This window comes from Schistocerca piceifrons, chromosome 2 (assembly GCF_021461385.2).
Source record: "Schistocerca piceifrons isolate TAMUIC-IGC-003096 chromosome 2, iqSchPice1.1, whole genome shotgun sequence".
Lineage (NCBI taxonomy): Eukaryota > Metazoa > Arthropoda > Insecta > Orthoptera > Acrididae > Schistocerca > Schistocerca piceifrons.
The window spans coordinates 581,234,344-581,261,043 of NC_060139.1; the positions used below are offsets into that span (position 1 = coordinate 581,234,344).

At 44.4% G+C, this 26,700-nt stretch overlaps 1 protein-coding gene across 2 annotated transcripts in view; it reads right to left on the minus strand.

Moving 5' to 3' along the window:
• LOC124776965 overlaps positions 1-26,700 on the minus strand; it is a 252,457-nt gene that overhangs the window by 34,408 nt on the left and 191,349 nt on the right. For both annotated transcript variants that reach the window (XM_047252205.1, XM_047252204.1), the window contains exon 4: positions 18,519-18,755. In XM_047252205.1, coding sequence (XP_047108161.1) covers positions 18,519-18,755 — 237 coding nt within the window. The remainder of the gene's footprint in view (positions 1-18,518; positions 18,756-26,700) is intronic.

The following is a 26,700-nucleotide window of genomic DNA, read 5'->3' on the forward strand; positions in this document are numbered from 1 at the left end:
CAGCGTAATTAGAGTCTATTGTTAACGTGCAACATGCGTTTCGCCAACAATTTCACGAAGAGCCCCAAAAAGAGTTCGTGCAATCGACAGTTCGTAGAAAGATCCATACCTAAAGACTGGAAAGTTACCCAGGTAACGTGCAACATGCGTTTCGCCAACAGTTTCACGAAGAGTCCCAAAAAGAGTTCGTGCAATCGACAGTTCGTAGGAAGATCCATACCTAAAGACTGGAAAGTTACCCAGGTAACACCAATACTTAAGAAACGAAATATGAGTAATCCGCTGAATTACAGACCCATATCACTGATGTCGGTTTGCAGTAGGATTCTGCAACATACACCGTGTTCAAACATTATGAATTATCTCGAAGAGAACGATTTATTGACAAATAGTCAATATGTATTCAGAAAATATAGTTCCTGCAAAATATAACTAGCTCTTTATTCGCGTGAAGTAATGACTGCTATCGACAGGGGAACTCAAATTGATTCCATGTTTCTAGATTTCCAGAAGGCTTGCAGAGTATCGTCTCAGTTGTGCGACTGGGTTCGTGATTTTCTCTCAGAAAGGCGACAGTTTGTAGTAATCGACGGAAAGTCATCTAGTCGACCAGAAGTGATATCTGCTGTTACTCAAGGAAGTGTTGAAGGCCCTCTGCTGTTCCTAATCTACATTAAGGATTTAGGAGGCGATCTTAGCTATCCTAGTAGATGACAGTGTCATTTACCGTCTAGTAAAGTCATCAGAAGATCAAAACCAATTGCAAAATGATTTAAATAAGATACAGGGTGTTTCAAAAATGACCAGTATATTTGAAACGGCAATAAAAACTAAACGAGCAGCGATAGAAATACACTGTTTGTTGCAATATGCTTGGGACAACAGTACATTTTCAGGCGGACAAACTTTCGAAATTACAGAAGTTACAATTTTCAACAACAGATTGCGCTGCAAGTGATGTGAAAGATATAGAAGACAATGCAGTCTGTGGGTGCACCATTCTGTACGTCGTCTTTCTGCTGTAAGCGTGTACTGTTCACAACGTGCAAGTGTGCTGTAGACAACATGGTTTATTCCTTAGAACAGAGGATTTTTCTGGTGTTGGAATTCCACCGCCTAGAACACAGTGTTGTTGCAACAAGACGAAGTTTTCAACGGAGGTTTAATGTAACCAAAGGACCGAAAAGCGATACAATAAAGGATCTGTTTGAAAAATTTCAACGGACTGGGAACGTGACGGATGAACGTGCTGGAAAGGTAGGGCGACCGCGTACGGCAACCACAGAGGGCAACGCGCAGCTAGTGCAGCAGGTGATCCAACAGCGGCCTCGGGTTTCCGTTCGCCGTGTTGCAGCTGCGGTCCAAATGACGCCAACGTCCACGTATCGTCTCATGCGCCAGAGTTTACACCTCTATCCATACAAAATTCAAACGCGGCAACCCCTCAGCGCCGCTACCATTGCTGCACGAGAGACATTCGCTAACGATATAGTGCACAGGATTGATCACGGCGATATGCATGTGGGCAGCATTTGGTTTACTGACGAAGCTTATTTTTACCTGGACGGCTTCGTCAATAAACAGAACTGGCGCATATAGGGAACCGAAAAGCCCCATGTTGCAGTCCCATCGTCCCTGCATCCTCAAAAAGTACTGGTCTGGGCCGCCATTTCTTCCAAAGGAATCATTGGCCCATTTTTCAGATCCGAAACGATTACTGCATCACGCTATCTGGACATTCTTCGTGAATTTGTGGCGGTACAAACTGCCTTAGACGACACTGCGAACACCTCGTGGTTTATGCAAGATAGTGCCCGGCCACATCGCACGGCCGACGTCTTTAATTTCCTGAATGAATATTTCGATGATCGTGTGATTGCTTTGGGCTATCCGAAACATACAGGAGGCGGCGTGAATTGGCCTCCCTATTCGCCAGACATGAACCCCTGTGACTTCTTTCTGTGGGAACACTTGAAAGACCAGGTGTACCGCCAGAATCCAGAAACAATTGAACAGCTGAAGCAGTACATCTCATCTGCATGTGAAGCCATTCCGCCAGCACGTTGTCAAAGGTTTCGGGTAATTTCATTCAGAGACTACGCCATATTATTGCTACGCATGGTGGATATGTGGAAAATATCGTACTATAGAGTTTCCCAGACCGCAGCGCCATCTGTTGTTGAAAATTGTAACTACTGTAATTTCGAAAGTTTGTCTGCCTGAAAATGTACTGTTGTCCCAAGCATATTGCAACAAACGGTGTATTTCTGTCGCTGCTCGTTTAGTTTTTATTGCCGTTTCAAATATACCGGTCATTTTTGAAACACCCTGTATATTATGGTGCGAAAAAGACAACTGACTTTAGACAATGAAAAGTGTGAAGTCATCCACATGAGTACTAAAAGAGATCCGTTAAATTTTGGTTACAGGATAAATCACACAAAGCCAAAGGTTGTCAGTTCAACTAAATACCTGGATATTATAGTTACGAACAGCTTAAATCTGAGCGATCACATAGAAAATGTTCTGGGGATGGTGAACCATAAACTACGTTTCATTGGTAGAAAGTTTAGAAGATGCGCCAGGTCTACTAAAGAGGTTGCCTACACTATGCTCTGCAGGAATACTGCACTCAAGTATTGGAACCATGCCAGATAGGACAATGAAAAAATGCAGCTCGTTTTGTATTATCGTGAAATAGGGGAGAGAGTGTCACAGGTATGGTACACGAGTTGGGGTAGCAATCGTTAAACACAGGCGCTTTTCACGAAATTTCAATCACCAACTTTCTCCGCTGAATGTGAAAATATTTTGTTGACGCCAGCCCACATAGGGAGAAATGACCATTGTAAGAAAATAAGAAAAACTGGAGCTCGAACGGAAATATTTAATTGTTCGTTTCTCCCGCACTATGTTAGAGTGTGGAGCGGTAGAGTAACAGTCTCAAAGTGATTCTGTGAACCCTCTGCCAGGCACTTACGTATGAATTAGAGAGTAAACACGTAGATGTAGATGTAGATCTGCGAACAGAAAAGTGTGGGCCGTCCACATACAGGGGATGAAAATGTCGACTGTAACCGTGTAGACTCTGGGGGACTTCTGCAGTGAACTTGGTATACTCCCAGCGGAGTGCTGTGCACCAGCGTGGTTCACCAGCTCCCATGAAAACAAAATTGCTGTCCACTTCAATAATACTATGCGTCTGATTTCGAGAAATATTAGGTTTACTCGCACCATTTGGCTGCCAGTCCTGAGTCATAAAATACTCCCAAATCTGCGAAGTAAAGAAGCCTTGGAGGGGGAATACAACAAGATCCTAGCAAATCCTGGACTTCCGGTGCATTCTGACATTCCTAATCTCAGAATCAACAGTGTTCGTTCGAGACATCCTTCTCCTGTGCTTGCAAACAGTCTCACTGGGATTAACATAACCAATTCCCTGAGGACAGAATGGCTCCAAAATGCCACAGCAACATATCAGCTATTACCCTGTATTACTGACGTAGTCCCTGTGTTTGATCAATCCGGTAAGATATGATCAACTCTCAACCGATTGAGAACGTGTCGTGGAAGATGTGCAGATTCATTTTTTAAACGGAGGCTGCTGTCTTCACCAGCATGTGACTGCGGCGCACCGAGAACGACTATTCAACACATCACGGAAGGATGCAGCGCCTAAGTATACAGAGGGGGCTATGAGACATTCCTGATGGCAACCCACAATTTTATCAAATTTATACAAAGACTAGATGTTTGTTTGTGATTAGAAATAATGTAATGCTATGTAATTCAACAACGAATTGTACTTTGATGCCATAAGCTAAATAAATTAACACGAAAAAAAGACATAAGAAATCCAAAACACGAGCAAGCAATGAAACTACAATCCTTCAGCGACTGGTACGGCAAGTTCTGAAACACCATCTGCATCGGTAGTCGAACAGACTGTAGCTATTGCCAAGCATTACATCCTGACGAATTTTTCACTGTAATTCTAGATGACATGTAAGGGGACTATTTTTTCTGAACGATTACATTTTTTGGATGAATCCATTTTTATCTTTCTGCTACAGTTAACCGACATTCTGCAAGATTTTGGGTGAGTGAAACTCTTGTGGTTGTCATTGACCACAAAAAACTCACAGAAGGCTAATTCCTTCTGTGCAATTTATGTATGCAGTGCTAGGAACGCAACAGCAATTTTGTATAAAATTTGACCTTGAACTCAACCTCCCTTCCTCCTCCAGTCCCATTCCAATTTTCCTTCTTTCTCTCCCCTTCCATTCCCAAGCCACGCCCCTTCCCCACACCTTCCCATTCAATACCATGTCCATCTCTTCGAAATGGGCCAATAAGAGAGGATCTAAGCCAGCAGACTCCCAATCATAGCTCAGTATTTCACTGCTATATGAACTCATCCACACACATTTCTAAAATCGTTCGTTAACCACATGTCTTTCTTGGAAGTAGCCAATTACACCGCTTCTAGCCAACTGTGTTGCACATATTTCGTTCTCTCAATCACAGCTCAGTATTTTACCTCCAGAAAATGAAACAGCCAATCAGACAGCTTCCTACGACAAAAATGGTCGAGGGGACATTACGTTACTCTCATCCAGAATTGATGGTAATTCCTTATTTGTCCACCTTGCAAGTCGGAACTGGCATGCACGTCGCTTGTTTGTCTGTCAAGCAGTTTCAAACAGGCGTGATCGGTACTATAATCAATTCTACAACCAACGCGTTATATTTTCATTATCATAATAGAGCTTTAACATGTAGTCAACAACTGCATTTTCGTTATACCATTACAACCAAGGGTGGGGGCATGATATCATTCTCATACAGTAGTGACAGCTGTTGGATAATGTCTGAATGAATTGTCCGACGCAATGCAGGATGGAGCAGGCAGGCCAACATGCAGCAATGAGCAGCCAAAACTCTCGTTTTGATAACGCACACGTGCGCCTGCAAACCTCTTCAGACACAGCAGACAGAGCAAGGCGTTTACCTTCTGTGATGGGTTTTTAGAAATGGCTCTGGAAGACTGTTTCTATGTATTCAATCCTCCTTTGAAATCGAACACCATTTCTGAGTACATCTTCTAAAGCTCCAACGTGTGCTGTTCGATCTGCAAAATCCCACGCAATAATTTTGTGAACTATTCTAAATCTATCATATTTGTGTATCACGCCGTTTGTGGCTGTCTTTCAACTGACGGAATCTTTCCAATCGCAATTTTCCCTACTGCAACTAAATATTCCATGATCATCCCTATCCTCAAGCACTTAAACTACAATCAAAAATCGGCAATTGCTCCTCAGTAGATATTATTTACTTTTGAATACATTATGGGAGAGGCAGTGATCAATGTCTTACAAATATCTGAACATAGCTGCTAAGGTTCAGTGACCGTGTCAGAATTATGTTGTAACAAATAAGCCCTCGGTCACAAATATTAAGTCAAAAACTGACCTGGTTTCGACGCTACTATGAGCGCCGTCTTCAGAATTAGACTAACTGTACTAAAACATTAGGTATATAGTACATTAATAAAATTAAAGTTTGTACTGACTCGAAAAGATGCAGTACTTACAAATCACATATTAAAAAAGATCTCGGCCGGAAAGGCGACGTCATGAACACTTGTCAGATGGCGAGCCGCTAAGGGCTGCTCGTACTGTGGACAAGGGTTGCAACAAGACTGAGGTGCCCACTTCATCTGCGATACCTGCTCCTCCTATAATATAGGGCAAACCGGACGTGCTTACAAATATTTACTATTAAAAACAGTCTTGATCACGATTTATTTATCAAGGTGACCGGTTTCGACCACTACTGTGGTCATCTTCAGACCATTGAGTAGGAACCTCTTTCTGTTGGAGAATCGCTACTAATTCTCCAACAGAAAGAGGTTTCTACTCAATGGTCTGAAGATGACCACAGCAGTGCTCGAAACCGGTCACCTTGATAAATAAATCGTGATCAAGACTGTTTTTAATAGTAGATATTATTTCATTATGATATGAATCACTGCCTGTCACTTTCGATGCTTGAAAGAAAAATAGCTGCTCGACCAATTCGTTCAGGTTATTCCAGTGGACACAGTCCATACGAACTGACGATTTGTCCAAGGCTGTCTTGCAGTCTTTAACGTCAAGTTCGTTTTATTTCTCTCTATGCATCTATATTCCAATATCAATATGTGTTTCATCATCTCTCAGTGATGGTGATGATGATGATCCAACACTTTTACCTAGTGTAGGCTTAAAGATATTGATGTACTTGTAGCCCCTATTGGAATTTACTTGTAACCCAGAAAATTTTAGCATTATTTTGAAGATCTCGAGCTGTGTAACACTTTTCACCGGGTTAATTCTAAGCAATAGATTACATAAACGTCTCATTGCTGGGTATCTTAGATGGTGAATTTTTAAATCATTTCCATTGCTATCTACCGGTGAATCGCCACTTATTAGCAATATTGTTATTGGAATGAATCTATGCTGTGTACTGTACCATGCTGTTTGTCTAACGGTTTATTAAAAATGATGCTGCCAGAGTATCTCCTTCCTTTGCTATAATGTTCTTTTGTACTTCTTCTTCATCATTTTCTTCTTCATCATCTTCCTCATTATATGCATCATCAGCTACAGCAGTTTGAGAAGTGGGTTTAAAAGCTTTTTCCAGTACTGACTCAGTTTCAGCCTCCCTTTTTCGCAGCAACGATTTGAAAGCCTGTCTTTTAAGACTGATTTTTCATCAAACAGAATTGAGAAGCATGTTGCTGTTGTTGACAAACGCAACTCAGCGATCACCTGAACTAGTTATAAGGAAGCATCTCAGTTTGTGCTACAGTACCCAACTGCTCACATGTAGCGAATGACGACTGTCAAGTACCTTTCCTCTCCTACTACTCCCGAGCTTCAATGTGGCAGATTAAATGCAAATTCAACTATTAAAATTTATATGATAATGCCCATTATTCAGTTCATTATCTTTAATTGTAACTAGAAAACTGTATGCATTCTCACCGCATTCTAGTTTACATGTTTTGAGGAATGCATTAAAAGTCACATAAATGTTAACTCAGCCGTTGGAAACAAGCCTTAAATTACGTTTTCTTATTTGAAAAAAAAAATAACTACACTAGCATTGTCTCTAATTAAGTATTTCGGAATATTGCTGTCTGCTTGACATACATAAAAGTTATCTACGTTATAACGGAGACGCATAGAAAAGTATGCCTTTAAAGTATGATCTTCCTTATTAATAGCAATGAAACCAAAAATAAAAATCGAAAACGGTAGCATTTATCGGGCGATAATGGGTTGTCCTTACCTGAAAATGTAAAATATCCACTATTATTCAAGTTCTACATGACGTCTTCTTTAAATTTACGTAAACTTGTGAAGGGATTTGGAGACCAAACTCATGAAGAAGTTTAATTGTCTCATTAGTTTCTAAGCAACTGCAAGGACCAGGTATAATGATTCTGTGTCAAGAAGTAGATCGCCAAGTTCGCGATTTTGTGATTGTGATCCACTTCGGTCAGCAATAGGACTGATGGAAGTTGAAGAGCACGCTTCTCGAATACATCTTTAACTACGCTAAGGACTCTTCTGTCTTGCAGCATCTAATATACAGGATCCCCCTTCTAAGAGTCGACAGCTGCAATTTATCTGGTGTTTCTGAAGATAACCGCAGTTCGATTTTTCCAAAGTGTAACTGAAGTAGCCGGCCGGGGTGGCCAAGCGTTCTAGGCGCTACAGTCTGGACCCGCGCGACCGCTACGGTCGCAGGTTTGAATCCTGCCTCGGGCATGGATGTGTGTGATGTCCTTAGGTTAGTTAGGTTTAAGTAGTTCTAAGTTCTAGGGGACTGATTACCTCAGAAGTTAAGTCCCATAGTGCTTAGAGCCATTTGAACCATTTTGTAACTGAAGTCAGCCCAGACAAATACAATACACGTGTTTCATGTTGTGGGCAGTGTCGACGGAAGTTTCGGTCTGTTTCCCTTTACAAACAAAACAAATTTTTGTCTCGCGGTCACGTTCTCGCTTCCCGGTCAGGTGTCCCGGGTTCGATTCCCGACGGGATCAGGGATTTTCATCTGCCTTGAGATGACAGGGTGTTTGTATTGTCTTCATCATTTCATGATCATTCATTCAAGGGGCGAGATTTACCCGTGCAAAGGTTGGGAATTTGTAAGGGCGCTGATAACCGCGCAGTTGAGCGTCCCACAAACCAAACATCATCATCGTCAAAACGAATTTTAAAGCAAAATTCTACTTGCTAATTCGATAGAGCGGATCCAAGTGAGTCTAGTGTGATATTCGTTTTATCGATATGTGTTAAGGGAACACTAAAAAATGATGAATAACGAGGAATCCAGCAGCGACTGAGCAGCGCTACTGCATGGCGGTAGCACTCAGCGTGGACCAGGGAGACACACGGAGTCACTGCTGGAGTACCAATCACTCCTCGAGTGTTACACTACTGGCCGTTAAAATTGCTACACCAAGAAGAAATGCAGATGATAAACGAGTATTCATTGGACAAATATATTATACTAGAACTGACATGTGATTACATTTTCACGCAATTTGGGTGCATAGATCCTGAGAAATCAGTACCCACAACAACAGAGGTCTGGCCGTAATAACGGCCTTGATACGGCTGGGCATTGAGTCAAACAGAGCTTGGATGGCGTGTACAGGTACAGCTGCCCATGCAGCTTCAACACGATACCACTGTTCATCAAAAGTAGTGACTGGCGTATTGTGACAAGCCAGTTACTCGGCCACCATTGACCAGACGTTTTCAATTGGTGAGAGATCTGGAGAACGTGCTGGCCAGAGTAGCAGACGAACATTTTCTGTATCCAGAAAGCCCCGTACAGGACCTGCAATATTCGGTCGTGCATTATCCTGCTGAAATGTAGGGTTTCGCAGGGATCGAATGAAGGGTAGAGCCACGGGTCGTAACACATCTTAAATGTAACGTCCACTGTTTAAAGTGCCGTCAATGCGAACAGGAGGTGACCGAGTCGTGTAACTAATGGCACCCCATACCATCACGCCAGGCGATACGCCAGTATGGCCATGTCGACTACACGCTTCCAATGTGCGTTCACCGCGATGTCGCCAAACACGGATGCGACCATCATGATGCTGTAAACAGAACCTGGATTCATCCGAAAAAAATGACGTTTTCCCATACGTGCATCCAGGTTCGTCGTTGAGTACACCATCGCAGGAGCTCCTGTCTGTGATGCAGCGTCATGGGTAACCGCAGCCATGGTCTCCGAACTGATAGTCCAAGCTGCTGCAAACGTCGTCGAACTGTTCGTGCAGATGGTTGTTGTCCTGCAAACGTCCCCATCTGTTGACTCAGGGATCGAGACGTGGCTGCACGATCCGTTACAGCCATGCGGATAAGCTACCTGTCATTTCGACTGCTAGTGATACGAGGCCGTTGGGATCCAGCCCGGCGTTCCGTTAACATATATCGGTAAAACGAATATAGGAATAGACTGATTCGGGACCGCTCTATTGAATAGGCATTTAATACTGAGCTTTAAAAATCATTTTGTTTGTAAAGGGACGCAAACCGACGCTTTACATCTACACTGGGCATCGCGTGAAGGACTTGATGAGCGGTATTTGTTTGGGCTGACTCGTTACACATTACAAAAATGAAACTGCAAATACCCGTCGAAATGCCAGAGAAAATGCGCCAGACATCTCTCAAGAGAAACACCCTGTATGTAAGAGCAAGGACTAGGTTCCAATACATTACTCGTAATGTAGAATTTGAGAAATGTGCAAGGAGGAGCAGCAGAAGAAGGAGACGCGAGGTGTCTCTTTCCTTCTACACCTACATGTACATGATTACTCTGCAATTCACATTTAAGTGCTTGGTAGAGGGTTCATCGAACCACGATCATACTATCTCTCTACCATTCCACTCTCGAACAGCGCGCGGGAAAAACGAACAGCTAAACCTTTCTGTTCGAGCTCTGATTTCTCTTATTTTATTTTGTTGATCATTCCTACCTATGTAGGTTGGGCTCAACAAAATATTTTCGCATTCGGAAGGAAAGTTGGTGACTGAAATTTCGTAAATAGATCTCGCCGCGACGAAAAACGTCTTTGCTTTAATGACTTCCATCTCAACTCGCGTATCATATCTGCCACACTCTCTCCCCTATTACGTGATAATACAAAACGAGCTGCCCATTTTTGCACCCTTTCGATGTCCTCCGTCAATCGCACCTGATAAGGATCCCACACCGCGCAGCAATATTCTAACAGAGGACGAACGAGTGTTGCATCTTCTAAGTGTCCTGCCAATGAAACGCAACCTTTGGCTCGCCTTCCCCACAATATTATCTATGTGGTCTTTCCAACTGAAGTTGTACGTAATTTTAACACCCAGGTACTTAGTTGAATTGACAGCCTTGAGAATTGTACTATTTATCGAGTAATCGAATTCCAACGGATTTCTTTTGGAACTCATGTGGATCACCTCACACTTTTCGTTACTTAGCGCCAACTGCCACCTGCCACACCATACAGCAATCTTTTCTAAATCGCTTTGCAACTGATACTGGTCTTCGGATGACCTTACTAGACGGTAAATTACAGCATCATCTGCGAACAACCTAAGAGAACTGCTCAGATTGTCACCCAGGTCATTTATATAGACCAGGAACAGCAGAGGTCCCAGGACGCTTCCCTGGGGAACACCTGATATCACTTCAGTTTTACTCGATGATTTGGCGTCTATTACTACGAACTGCGACCTTCCTGACAGGAAATCACGAATCCAGTCGCACAACTGAGACGATACCCCATAGGCCCGCAGCTTGATTAGAAGTCGCTTGTGAAGAACGGTGTCAAAAGCTTTCCGGAAATCTAGAAATACGGAATCAACTTGAGATTCTATGTCGATATCGGCCATTACTTCGTACGAATAAATCATGTTATTAATGATTTATACCTAGAACTTCGTATGCCTGGCTACTCATAATGCAGTCCAGAAAAAAAGTTGGTGAAAGGACTGAAAAAAGTAATGTTGGATCAATTCATTATATGAGGCACGTAAGAAACATGGCATTGCTTATGAAATACACCCAGACAGTTCGTCGACAAACAGAAAGCATACTCGATCGTGGTTGAAAAAGGGTGGAAAATAGTGAAAGCAAAAGACACTAAGCGCAATAATAAATTAGCTGCTTTAGCAGTGACTGGTACAATGACACCTAAAGTTGAAATTCACAGGTAAGAAAAAGAAGAAGATCACAGAGAATGTAATGAACAAAATAATTTAAAGAAATTCTAAGTAGTCTTATGTGTATGAAGCCAGGCAGTTATCTGAAAGAAGCTGTGAAAGTTGCTCGTAAAATTGCTACGCAAGTTACTCCAAAAGCAAGATTGCTCAGCAGAGAGCGTCCAATATCAGTCCCAAAACTGGCGAAATACTAACTCTTACTGTAATATTTGCTGCTTTATCAGTGTTTAGAGGATTTGGTGGAGATTTAAAAAAAATGTTCAAATGTGTGTGAATTTCTAAGGGAATAAACTGCTGAGGTCATCGGTCCCTAGTCTTACACACTACTTAAACTAACCTATGCTAAAACCAACACACACACCCATGCCCGAGGGAGGACTCGAACCTCCGGTGGGAAGGGCCGCGCAGTTCGTGACATGGCGTCTCAAACCGCGTGGCCACTGCGCGAAGCCGCTGGAGATTTATTGAAGGTTGATAAAGCTATTAATTATGCAAAAACTGCTCACAAACATTATCATGCAATGGAAGCAATAGAGTTTTGCCAAGGGAAAGGGTTGTATTTAGGATAATATAGCAAAAACAGATTTGATCTGTATTTAAAAAAATCTCCTTCAGCAGTTTTCCAAGGAAGAGCCTTAATGAGATTGACTTGGAACATTATGCAAAAATGCCGGAAATACCTCATTTCTGAGGTTCGTTTATAAGATATACTTAACCAAAAAGTCTAAAAGGTATGGGAGTGCGAATGTTAACCTCCAAGGAGTAACTGAAGCTGGTTCACAACGGTTACCTTGTAAGAAGAACGGTAATGTTGAGCTTTACTTCGATAACTTCGGAACTTTACCACCTTCTTCGAAAATAGTGAGGTGCCGGTATTTCAAAAACTGTATAATAGAGTATAGCTACAATACGTTTAAAGCATATAAAAGTCAGAGTTATGGCCATATTTGTCTCAAATTTCTGAATTCTAGATACATAAATTAGCAAGTCTCGTAGCACGTACTGGCAGTATTACAACGTATACCGCTGATCTTGGTTTAACGTTTAGCCTATCAGGTGAAAGCTCGATTATAACTGCTGTTTTCAATCCCACACCAAATTTGTCTCATTACGTGTACGAATTTACCTTACTCAACTTATTTACCACCAATTCCATAGCCGGCCGGTGTGGCCGTGCGGTTAAAGGCGCTTCAGTCTCGAACCGCGTGACCGCTGCGGTCGCAGGTTCGAATCCTGCCTCGGCCATGGATGTGTGTGATGTCCTTAGGTTAGTTAGGTTTAATTAGTTCTAAGTTCTAGGGGACTGATGACCTCAGAAGTTAAGTCTCATACTGCTCAGAGCCATTTGAACCACCAATTCCATACCGTAAGTTCTCTAAAGAATCAATAATTATTACTTCTACAATCAGGTAGGCAATTAGGAAATTCTGCACAGAGCTACTTTAAAACATGAAACTTTTGAACGCCATGACAGTCTTTCCGACTTGTTGAGGGCGTAGTGTCATACAAAATCAAGGACTACTCTCAAGGTAAGATGTGGAATGACAAATATGTTGATTTCAAGCTGGATAATTATATAATTTTAGGTTTTGAGAGAAATATAATTGGAGAAGAAGCCTTAGAGAAAACAGAACGTCCAGTAAATATTTTGAATGTTAACGTACTGTGTTTTGACTGTAATATTTCTGGAGATTCATTACACAATGCTGCTCCTACACACGCGTTACGTAAGTTCCGGCCTACAGCACCAACTGGATACGAGATTGTGTCATCACCAAATTTACCCATTTACTTGATAGTTGTGCAAGATACGTTTCAGAATGAAGTATATAATCAGAAATCAAGACGAAGATCTTGTAAATTTCGACAGTGATGAAATATCTGTTCGGCCACACTTCAGAAAACGTTTTGGGATCCTACACAAGATTTGTCTCAAAAGATGGAGAACGACATTTAGAATAACAAGAAGAATGTGAAAAATGTAACTTCTCACAGTCGACAAATACCATTACCACCATTATACGTAGGACTGTAAATAGTAGGAAGCTATTTGATGAACTGTTTATTGCCATGGCAGCAAAATATTGAGCTGTTATTGGGACAACTAAACATGTATAACACAATTGGCTTAGAAACTTTCCAATTTGCCTATTTCTTAGAAAGGAGCGCGGCTTAAGGAGGAGATGAGAAATGTCACTGGATGAGCAGACAAAGCAGTAAAATTCTGAGATTTTATCGGGAGACCTAAATATGTGTGACACAACTGGATTAAAAGCTCTCTGACTGGCTTATTTCCAAACAAGGGGGCAAGGCTTAAGGAGTTGAGAAATATGACTAAACAGTAAAAGATTCAGATTTGACTGGGAGAGCTAAACGTCTGTGTTGGTTTGGATGCTCTCTGATTGGTCTACCTCAGAGAAAGGTGTGTGACTTAAGAAGGAGTCGAGAAAAGTGATTGGACAGCAAAATATTGAGCTGTTAATTGGAGAGATAAATGTAGTCTTCGACGTTCTTCTGTTGTGTTATTTGGAAGAAAGGGGATTGGCTAAGCTGAAAGGGGGGGCGGGGGGGTCTGGGAAGGGACTTGTCTTACTGAAAGAGGATGGTAGGGGAAGGGGGGGGGGGAGAGGGGCTAGTGGGTTTCAAAGCCACATTTCGTCTAATGTCGTCATTGCTCTTATATCGTGAACAAAGTGAACCATTCCTTTTTATTGAGAACAGTTTCACAGGAATCTCGTATCTAGAGATGCTAAGAGATGCTATAAACACGCTATTTCCCCAACTTCAAAGTGATCCGCCGTAATTTCATGTTCGTGAAAGATGATGCTCCGCCTCACTTCCTCACTTCTCTAACTGCGCCTAACGTTACCTGGACAAGGCCATTGCAGGACGTTAGATTAGAGGAGGAGGAAATGATCAATTTCATCGTCGGTGGGCAGCAGATCTCACCTCCTTCGATTTTTATATATGGGGCACATATAAGATAATTTTTTATCCAATGTATGCCTTAAGCTCTTCACGATCTGTGACATTTAATTATTGAAGGTGTGAATTCGATAGATACCAACTGAATCGTGCATAGTAAGGATTGAGATAATGTTTTTATGGTTTTCGCATAAAACATTGTGCTCAGAATGAGCGCATAACTGTTTGAACCTTGCAATCTGATTTTTCTATGTCCAGGAGCGTTAGGATTGTGAGTCCATCCTTTATGCTTTCCGAGAAATAAATGTTTGAAATCTGCTCCTTTTTTGAATAATGCTGTATTCTGAGAGCTCGGAAATGGGATGGGGTAGTTGGGGTGAGTCGTTATGTCGATTCACCGGCCGGGGTGGCCGAGCGGTTCCAGGTGCTACAGTCTGGAACCGCGCGACCGGAACGGTCGCAGGTTCGAATCCTGCCTCGGGCATGGATGTGTGTGATGTCCTTAGGTTAGTTAGGTTTAAGTACTTCTAAGTTCTAGGGGACTAATGACCTCAGCAGTTAAGTCTCATAGTGCTCAGAGCCAATTTTTTCGTTATGTGGATTCGGTGTCGGTCCATTCACAGAATATTTTTTTTTTGTATTCAGCGTGAGTACACTATTTGGGAATCAACAAATAGGAAAGAACTTATTTTTTAAACGTATAAATGAACATATTACTTTCAAATAACTGAGGAACATTTCTTCACTACTAGGAAAAAAGGAGCAACTTTCTAATTTATAAACACAGAAGTAATAACCAAATTTTTACTTACAAAAAATGTTTTCATACCTGTCTGTACAGCCAATACTGTTTGAAATGCGAACAACTTTTAAAATTAACCATTAGAATGGTGATTACACCTTCTCTGAACGTCTGTGACCAGATTTTAAAATTGCGGAAATATTCCTTAACAGACGTCTAAAAACTGCTTTAATATGATGCGGTGAAACACTAGTAATGCTTGGACGGAATGATACTCATTTCTGCAAGGAATTGTGTTCTATGTTCCGTCAACGTGGAACAAGCGAAGGTTAAATGACTATTATCGCCATCGTCGGAGTTAATGCAATCAAAATTTCTTAGTTGTAGTTCTTAGTTGAGTTTAACAACTCCAGCCATTTGAATGTGGTCTCATTGTGGGCCTGCCGGAAGCTGGATGGATGTATCGACGGATTACTGCATTTGTTGGGCACAATGTATCGGTGGTGTGTCGCTGCTTTCAATAGTGGTTTGTAGAACTTTCCCACACCTGCAGACCAGGTTCTGGATGTGCGTGTAGTACAGAGACATGGCAAGATCGACGCATCATCCAGGGACGAAATCCGGGCTCTTGTTGAACCTAATGCGTCATCAGGAATCATAGGGAACCGCCTACTTGCAGCGGGATTAAGATCGCGTGTGCCTCTGACCAGGCTACCACTGACGCCATGACACTCTCAAGCATGGCTGTTCTGGTGTCGTGAAAGAGTTGACTAAAGAGTGGAATGGTGCTCTGTTGTCTTCAGCAATGAGAGTAGGTTCCGTCTGTTTGCGAGTGATTGATGCGCAAGCGTATGGCGTAGATCTAGTGAGCTGCCTGTTCCATAGAGCATTCGCTCAAGATACACAGCTACCACCATGGCCTACACAGTGTCGAAGGCCATTAGTTATTGCTCGCGGTCACATTTGGTGTTTATGCAGGGTAAAGTAACCTGTGCCCGCTACATTGTATGGCTGTTATCCTCTTGCCACTACCATTTCTTCGACAGGAAGGTGATGTATCTTTTCAGCAGCACAATGCCTATCCACGTACGGATGATGCGACGTAACGTGCCCTTCGTGGTGTACGACAACTTTCCTGGCCAACAAGAACGTCAGCTGAACACCTATGGGTTCAAATGGTTCAAATGGCTCTGAACACTATGGGACTTAACATCTAAGGTCATCAGTCCCATAGAACTCAGAACTACTTAAACCTAACTAACCTAAGGACATCACACACACCCATGCCCGAGGCAGGATTCGAACCTGCGACCGTAGCGGTCGCTCGGTTCCAGACTGCAGCACCTAGAACCGCACGGCCACCACGGCCGGCGAACACCTATGGGACGTGATTAAGTGGGAACTTAATGATTCTCCAGGGCCTGGAAAAACAATTGACTAGCTGGCGAAGAGATTTCCAGCCGGGTGGCGGTGTCTTCAAACTGCGACGTTTCGACGAGTGACATACTTTGAAGACACCGCCACCCGGCTGGAAGCCCGAGAACTCTTCGCCAGCTGTATACGACGGGAAAGCATACATTCACAACAATTGACTAATTGCAAGAAAAGGAACAAAATGCTTCTGACAATCTGTCGAAGGATGCCATTCGGCACCTTTATAATAGTTCGCATGCAAGAGTACACACCTGTCACCAGAGTGTGTGTGCCGGGGGGGGGGGGGGGGCGGAGGGGGGGGGGGACGATGGAGTGTGGGTAAACTGTATTGATCCGACTTTTTGAGGACCCTTTGCTCCGACGTGTGTCTGAGTTTTGGTCTGAATTTGTCATCATATATGCCTACGATGATGCACTACACTGTCAGTTCACTTGTAAATGAAACGACCTTGTTTTTGACGGTGCTGCATTTTTTCCGGCAATGCGTGAGAGCACTGAAAGACCTAAGTCGAAACAAGGCCCCGGGAGTAGACAACATTCCATTAGAACTACTGACAGCCTAGGGAGAGCCAGTCCTGACAAAACTCTACCATCTGATGAGCAAGATGTATGAGACAGGCGAAATACCCTCAAACTTCAAGAAGAATATAATAATCCCAATCCCAAAAAAAGCAGGTTTGACAAATGTGAAAATTACTGAACTATCAGTTTAATAAGTCACAGCTGCAAAATACTGACGCGACTTCTTTACAGACGAATGGAAAAACTGATAGAAGCCGACCTCGGGGGAGATCAGTTTGGATTCCGTAGAAATATTGGAACACGTGAGGCAATACTGACCCTACGACTTATCTTAGAAAATAGATTAAGGAAAGGCAAACCTACGTTTCTAGCATTTGTAGACTTAGAGAAAGCTTTTGACAATGTTGACTAGAATACTCTCTTTCAAATTCTAAAGGTGGCAGGGGTAAAATACAGGGAGCGTAAGGCAATTTACAATTTGTACAGAAACCAGATGGCAGTTCTAAGAGTCGAAAGACATGAAAGGGAAGCAGTGGTCGGGAAGTGAGTGAGACAGGGCTGTAGCCTCTCCCCGATGTTATTCAATCTGTATATTGAGCAAGCAGTAAAGGAAACAAAAGAAAAATTCGGAGTGGGTATTAAAATCCATGGAGAAGAAATAAAAACTTTGAGGTTTGCCAATGACATTGTAATTCTGTCAGAGACAGCAAAGGACTTGGAAGAGCAGTTGAACGGAATGGTCAGTGTCTTGAAAGGAGGATATAAAATGAACATCAACAAAACCAAACAAGGATAATGGAATGTAGTCGAATTAAGTCGGATGATGCTGAGGGAATTAGATTAGGAAATGAGTCACTTAAAGTAGTAAAGGAGTTTTGCTATTTGTGGAGCAAAATAACTGATGATGGTCGAAGTAGAGAGGATATGGCAAGGAAAGCGTTTCTGAAGAAGGGCAATTTGTTAACATCGAGTATAGATTTAAGTGTTTGGAAGTCGTTTCTGAAAGTGTTTGTATGGAGTGTAGCCATGTATGGAAGTGAAACATGGACGATAAATAGTTTGAACAAGAAGAGAATAGAAGTTTTCGAAATGTGGTGCTACAGAAGAATGCTGAAGATTAGATGGGTAGATCACATAACTAATGAGGAGGTATTGAACAGAAGTGGAGAGAAGAGAAATTTGTGGCACAACTTGACTAGAAGAAGGGATCGGTTGGTAGGACATGTTCCGAGGCATCAAGGGACCACCAAATTAGTATTGGAGGGCAGCGTGGAGGGTAAAAATCGTAAAGGGAGACCTAGAGATAAATACACTAAGTAGATTCAGAAGGATCTAGGTTGCGGTAGCTACTGGCAGATTAAGAAGTTTGCACAGGATAGAGTAGCATGGAGAGCTGCATCAAACCAGTCTCAGGACTGAAGACCACAACAACAACTTATTAATTTCTTTGAGAGCATTCCTTTACATCGTGGGTTATGTCGATAGCAAGTTTTCTATTTGTTTCCCCGTTGACAGTGGTTTTCAGAAGCACCTAGTTTGCAGGGGTGGTACAATTGTTTGATGTGTTTCGCAGCAGCTGCTAGACGTGAGTGGCGACTGACCCGTTCGTAGACGAGGTTCTGCAGGTAGTTGGGGTCGCTGTAGTAGGGGTCCCATTGGAAGGTCGGGTAGTGGGTCATGAGCTGGCGGTACGCCTCCAGAGCCGCGACGCGCGTCTGCTTCGCCGTTGCCGCAAGCGCCTTCATCTCCGTCTGCTGCTCGCGCCGTATGCGCTTGATCCGCTCCAGCGCCTCGTGGTCCACCACGTCCTCCATCACCGACACCTCCTCCTCCAGCACCTGCGCACCACCACAGTGTGCGCCTGGCTTTATGTACTTACTTCAATGTATAGACCCACTGTTAGGGACTATACAGGTCGTACAAATGACACACAAATGTACAAATAATAATTTTAATAAAAAAAGATACAGAAGTCTAAAGGAATAGGCTAGATAATACACTCTAAGGAAAAAATACGGCACACCACAAGGGAATTATCCAAGTAGGACGGAGATCTGTAGATGATACGTACAAGTACAGACACACAAACGATTACAGTGTCAGAACAATTAGATGATTTATTCAAGAGAAACAGCTTCACAAACTGAGCAAGTCAGTAACGCTGCTCCACCTCTGGCCCTTACGCAAGTAGTTATGTGTCTTGGCATTGATTGGTATCCTCCTTAGGGATATCGTGCCTAATTCTGTCTAATTGGCGCGTCAAAATACACAAGTCTAAAGGAATAGGCTAGATAATACACTCTAAGGAAAAAAATACGGCGCACCACTAGGGAATTATCCGGCTGTCATTTAGCTATAATATAGCAGGTCAGCAACTGGAAGCAGTTAATTCCATAAATTATCTGGGAGTACGCATTAGGAGTGATTTAAAATGGAATGATCATATAAAGTTGATCGTCGGTAAAGCAGATGCCAGACTGAGATTCATTGGAAGAATCCTAAGGAAATGCAATCCGAAAACAAAGGAAGTAGGTTACAGTACGCTTGTTCGCACACTGCTTGAATACTGCCCAGCAGTGTGGGATCCGTACCAGATAGGGTTGATAGAAGAGATAGAGAAGATCCAACGGAGAGCAGCGCGCTTCGTTACAGGATCATTTAGTAATCGCGAAAGCGTTACGGAGGTGATAGATAGACTCCAGTGGAAGTCTCTGCAAGAGAGACGCTCAGTAGCTCAGTACGGGCTTTTGTTGAAGTTCCGAGAAGATACCTTCACCGAGGAGTCAAGCAGTATATTGCTCCTTCCTACGTATATCTCGCGAAGAGACCATGAGGATAAAATCAGAGAGATTAGAGCCCACACAGAGGCATACCGACAATCTTTCTTTCCACGAACAATACGAGACTGGAATAGAATGGAGAACCGATAGAGGTACTCAAGGTAATCTCCGCCACACACCGTCAGTTGGCTTGCGGAGTATGGATGTAGATGTAGATGTAGATGTAGATGTAGATGGTGGGGGGAGATATTTGGTGAGTCTGCCGGCCAGGGTAGGGTTTGGCAAGCACGAAGACAAGCTGTAGAAACTCTCGTTATGTGCGGGCTGGCATTATCTCGCTTAAATGTATGCCTAGGATGGATTGCCATGAAGTGCATTAAAACGGGGCCTAGATTATCGCTGACGTACCACTGTGCAGTAAAGGTGTCGCAAATGACAACCGAAGGGATCCTACTCTGAAAAGACATGACACCCCAGACCATTGCTTCCAGCTGTCGGGCCATATGGTGGGGGACGTCATGTTGGTATACCACCGCTGTCGGCGGCGTCTCCATACACGTCTTCGCTGGTCATCAGGGCTCGTTTCGAAGCGGGAACCATTAATGAATGCAGTGCTCCTCTAGTCAATGAGATTTCAGGCCGAGTGTGCCCGACGCCACAGCAGACGGGCTTGGTTTACGGAGGTCAATGGTAGCTGATGCTCAGCCCCCTTATGTGAGCCGTCTCTTAATGGTCGTTGTGCTCCCTGAACCACCAGTTGCATGTCGGATCGATGATATGATGAATGCGGGGCTCTGAGTGCCTCTCTGACTGCTCAGTCCTCACGTTCTGTCGTCTCTCTAGGTCGATCGCTTTCTTCTTAACATTGTGTTCGGCTGTTGTTCACCCATTCCCACCGTCACCATTGAATAGTGGCATACCTTCTATTCAAATGTCGAGTGATTTGTCGTTTACCCCAGTCAGCTTCCTTGAGAACAACTACACGTCTCCTCTCAAGTGCTGACATCTGGTGTATATTGTTTACGTGCCTGAGACGTAGTTACTGTGCAGCTCAGTGCACGGAATGAAATTCGCAGAGACTTTATGCTCTGGTACTGAAATGTTCCAACTATCCTTGCCAGGTGCGGGGTGAAATTGGGCTGCACTATCACACAGTCATCCGCCAACTGCCAAGGTTTACAGTTTGCATTTTCCGTCGATACCTGTATGAATATTAATCTGTGATCAGTTATCATAGCTCCATCGTGGTGCGGTGTTTTCTTGTCTTAGAGCGTATAATCCCACCACCAATCTAAGATATGCTAAATTCAACCTACGGCAAGAATGGGTCAGTCGACTATCATTGGTAACGACAGACTATACCAGGCAACGGTGTAGCTTGTAATCTATATTACTATATAAAGGCCAGATGTTGGGTAACGTTGTTACCAAAAATCTCGAAAAGTTCTTGACCGATTTATTTCAGATTTTTATATCAGTCTCTAATAAAAATTCTGACGTAAAAAAAACAGCAGGTGAAAGTGCAGTGACTCATTAATTCGAACGTGCCACGACGTTCTAGTCACATGTGGCACCAATGGCTGCGGTCCGGTTCCGTCAGTTGCATGTAACCGGAATCATACTTAACCAATACTGTCAGCAAAGATCAACCTCATGAAGTTACAAATACCGCACTTGAAGTCTTATAAAACAGCTTCCCTTAGGGAGAACTTATCTGCCAGTCTACGCAGAACCGTACACAATTTCACACTGTATAGAATATTATAAACATATCTACCTCTCAGGTAGTCATTTTCATCGTCTCTAATTGACTCCAGATCATTACAATTCAGATACAGTTCAAAACTAGAGCTCTGGTGTTCCTTTTACACAATAGAACACTACACTACACTACACACACACACACACACACACACATATATATATATATATATATATATATATATATATATATATATATATATATATATATATATACTCCTGGAAATGGAAAAAAGAACACATTGACACCGGTGTGTCAGACCCACCATACTTGCTCCGGACACTGCGAGAGGGCTGTACAAGCAATGATCACAAGCACGGCACAGCGGACACACCAGGAACCGCGGTGTTGGCCGTCGAATGGCGCTAGCTGCGCAGCATTTGTGCACCGCCGCCGTCAGTGTCAGCCAGTTTGCCGTGGCATACGGAGCTCCATCGCAGTCTTTAACACTGGTAGCATGCCGCGACAGCGTGGACGTGAACCATATGTGCAGTTCACGGACTTTGAGCGAGGGCGTATAGTGGGCATGCGGAAGGCCGGGTGGACGTACCGCCGAATTGCTCAACACGTGGGGCGTGAGGTCTCCACAGTACATCGATGTTGTCGCCAGTGGTCGGCGGAAGGTGCACGTGCCCGTCGACCTGGGACCGGACCGCAGCGACGCACGGATGCACGCCAAGACCGTAGGATCCTACGCAGTGCCGTAGGGGACCGCACCGCCACTTCCCAGCAAATTAGGGACACTGTTGCTCCTGGGGTATCGGCGAGGACCATTCGCAACCGTCTCCATGAAGCTGGGCTACGGTCCCGCACACCGTTAGGCCGTCTTCCGCTCACGCCCCAACATCGTGCAGCCCGCCTCCAGTGGTGTCGCGACAGGCGTGAATGGAGGGACGAATGGAGACGTGTCGTCTTCAGCGATGAGAGTCGCTTCTACCTTGGTGCCAATGATGGTCGTATGCGTGTTTGGCGCCGTGCAGGTGAGCGCCACAATCAGGACTGCATACGACCGAGGCACACAGGGCCAACACCCGGCATCATGGTGTGGGGAGCGATCTCCTACACTGGCCGTACACCACTGGTGATCGTCGAGGGGACACTGAATAGTGCACGGTAGATCCAAACCGTCATCGAACCCATCGTTCTAGCATTCCTAGACCGGCAAGGGAACTTGCTGTTCCAACAGGACAATGCAAGTCCGCATGTATCCCGTGCCACCCAACGTGCTCTAGAAGGTGTAAGTCAACTACCCTGGCCAGCAAGATCTCCGGATCTGTCCCCCATTGAGCATGTTTGGGACTGGATGAAGCGTCGTCTCACGCGGTCTGCACGTCCAGCACGAACGCTGGTCCAACTGAGGCGCCAGGTGGAAATGGCATGGCAAGCCGTTCCACAGGACTACATCCAGCATCTCTACGATCGTCTCCATGGGAGAATAGCAGCCTGCATTGCTGCGAAAGGTGGATATACACTGTACTAGTGCCGACATTGTGCATGCTCTGTTGCCTGTGTCTATGTGCCTGTGGTACTGTCAGTGTGATCATGTGATGTATCTGACCCCACGAATGTGTCAATAAAGTTTCCCCTTCCTGGGACAATGAATTCACGGTGTTCTTATTTCAATTTCCAGGAGTATATATATATATATATATATATATATATATATATATATATATATATATATATATATCCATTCACGCCTGTCGCGACACCACTGGAGGCGGGCTGCACGATGTTGGGGCGTGAGCGGAAGACGGCCTAACGGTGTGCGGGACCGTAGCCCAGCTTCATGGAGACGGTTGCGAATGGTCCTCGCCGATACCCCAGGAGCAACAGTGTCCCTAATTTGCTGGGAAGTGGCGGTGCGGTCCCCTACGGCACTGCGTAGGATCCTACGGTCTTGGCGTGCATCCGTGCGTCGCTGCGGTCCGGTCCCAGGTCGACGGGCACGTGCACCTTCCGCCGACCACTGGCGACAACATCGATGTACTGTGGAGACCTCACGCCCCACGTGTTGAGCAATTCGGCGGTACGTCCACCCGGCCTCCCGCATGCCTACTATACGCCCTCGCTCAAAGTCCGTCAACTGCACATACGGTTCACGTCCACGCTGTCGCGGCATGCTACCAGTGTTAAAGACTGCGATGGAGCTCCGTATGCCACGGCATACTGGCTGACACTGACGGCGGCGGTGCACAAATGCTGCGCAGCTAGCGCCATTCGACGGCCAACACCGCGGTTCCTGGTGTGTCCGCTGTGCCGTGCTTGTGATCATTGCTTGTACAGCCCTCTCGCAGTGTCCGGAGCAAGTATGGTGGGTCTGACACACCGGTGTCAATGTGTTCTTTTTTCCATTTCCAGGAGTATATATATATATATACGCACACACACATTTTCCGCCCGTTCTCCTATTTATTCTATGGAGATAGGTAGGATGTGGTCCCTGACCTGACAATAAATGTAGAAACCCAGGTGAAGAGAGCCATGTGTTACACCTTCTCGTCATACTCGTATCTCCGCTGTTACTTTCATGTTCTTTTGTTGGAATCATTCCTCGAAACCGAACGAGCCCGGGTTCGATTCCGGCCCGGGTCAGAGATTTTCCCTATTCGGGGACTGAGTGTTGTCTGTTCCTTATTTGTGTATTCTCATTACTGACACGAAAATCACCTACTTGGCGTCACATGACAAGTCTAAAGTCCGTGTAACGTCGTACGAGTCGAAACTGATCAATAAACCCGGCCAAATATGTAAACAACCATGCAAGTGCAACGCCTATTAGACGGAGGGGATTCGACGGCCGATCAGTTCCACTCATTGCATCAGGAAGGAGGTACACGGCTCGTGTTGTCTGTAGTTCAATCATGCCTAGACGGTCAATACCACGGTTCGATCGCGTCCGCATTGTTATATTGTGCCAGAAAGGGCTCTCAACAGGGAAGTGTCCAGGCGTCTCGGAGTGATCCAAAGAAATGTTGGTCGGACATGGAGGAAATGCAGAAAGACAGGAAGTGTCGATGACATGCCTCGCTCAAGTCGCCCAAGAGCTGCTATTGCAGTGGATGACCGCTACCTACGGATTATGGTTCGGAGGAACCCTGACAGCAACGCCCCCATGTTGAATGATGCTTTAAGTGCAGCCACAGGACGTCTTGTTACGACTGTGCGTAACAGGCTGCATGATACGCAGCTTCACTCCCGACGTCCATGGCGTGGTCCATCTTTGCAACCACAACATATGCAGCGAGGTACAGATGGACCCAACAACATGCCGAATGGACGGCTCAGGATTGGAATCATGTTCTCTTCACCGATAAGTGTCGTATATGCTTTCAACCAGACAATAGTCGGAGACGTATGTGGAAGCAACCCGGTCAGGCTGAACGCCTTAGACACACTGTCCAGCGAATTCAGCTAGGCGGAGGTTCCCTGCTGTCTTGGGGTGGCATTATGTGGGGCCAACGTACGCCGCTGATGGTCATGGAAGGCGCCGTAACAGCTGTACGATACGTGAATGCCATCCTCCGACCGATAGTGCAACCATATCGGCACCATATTGGCGAGGCAATCGTCTTCATGGACGACAATTCGCGCCCCCATCATGCACATCATGTGAATTACTTCCTTCAGGATACCGACATCGCTCGACTGGAGTGGCCAGCATGTTCTCCAGACATGAGCCCTATCGAACATGCCTGGGATAGATTGAAAAGGGCTGTTTATGTACGATGTAACCGGCCAACCACTCTGAGGGATCTACGCCGAATCGCCGTTGAGGAGTGGGACAATCTGGTCCGACAGTGCCTTGATGAACTTGGGGATAATATGCCACGACTGATACAGGTATGCATCAATGCAAGAGGATGTGCTACTAGGTATTAGAGATACTGGTGTGCGCAGCAGTCTGGACCACACCTCTGAAGGTCTCGCTGTATGGTGGTAATGATGTTTATATTGATCTCTATTGCAAGTTTCCGGAATTCTCGGAACCGAGGAGATCCAAAACTTTATATATATATATATAGTGAAGCGAAATACGCGCACTCGGGCTTCGCAGCGCTACTTCTCACATGCCAGCGATAAAAAAATGCCTGTCACAAAATATCGTCCGGCGAGTACATCGGGCAGAAAAAGGACGTTAAAGAATGGCAGTCTGGCAACACTGTTATCACATGTGTGATAACTATCTCTGTCAGAACGTTTTAATCGTGCCGTAGAACTGGTGCAGTGGATAGAGTTTTGAGCTAGCATGCAGGAGGTCGAGGGTTCGAGCCTTTTTTATTTGCTAATTTCATTCTGACATTTAATACTGTAATATACACCGTGGTTAGACAAATAAGAAATAGAAAATTGAAACAAATGACCTGTCATAGGACAGAATAACTATAAAACCATATCAATTTTGAGATGCTAAAGATGACAGTACAATACAATAACACAACAGCTACTTGTCATTTACACTACATGTAACGTGAGCTATCAGATGTCGCATATTAGCAACCAGTGACAATAATAAAGTCTATATTAATGACCGCATGATCTCCGCAACAGAATATTTTCTCCTCAGAACAACATATGCTCAAAGCGACGTACAGTCCAAACATTGCGTAACCCGCCGGGTCATGCAGCTCTGGACCCTACGCAGCAAAGCTGCGTCCACAGTAACAAGAGCAACATGAAGAAGCGCTACCAATTCTTCCACATTCGTCGGCAGAGTAGAGTGCACGTGGTCCCTCAGGTGTCCCCACAGGAAGAAATACAGAGGATTTAGGTCAGGTGAACGCAGTGGCCGTACAACTGGACCTCCACGTCCGAACCATTTCCCTGGAAATGTTCATGCCGAATACCGTCGCACATTAGTTCCAGAGTGTGTAGGTGCACTATCATGTTGGAACCATATTCTCTGCCGAACATGTAGTGGAATATCTTCCAGCGCTTCAGACAGATAGTTTAAGAGGAATGAATGATACCTTTTTGCAGTCAACCCATCAGGCAAATACCTGTCGCCCAATATTCTGGCCCAGACATTGATACAAAAGCGAACTTGATGTACATGGTCACGGATGATGTGCGGGTTAGCCTCACACCAATGGTGGGCATTGTGCATATTGAGGACACCCTCACGAGTGAATGCTGCTTCATCTGACCATATAACTGTGTTCACGAAGTCATCGTTGGCTTCCTGTTGTTATTGGAACCAGTCACAGAATTGCATCCGCTGATGGCGTTCTGCAGGATGCA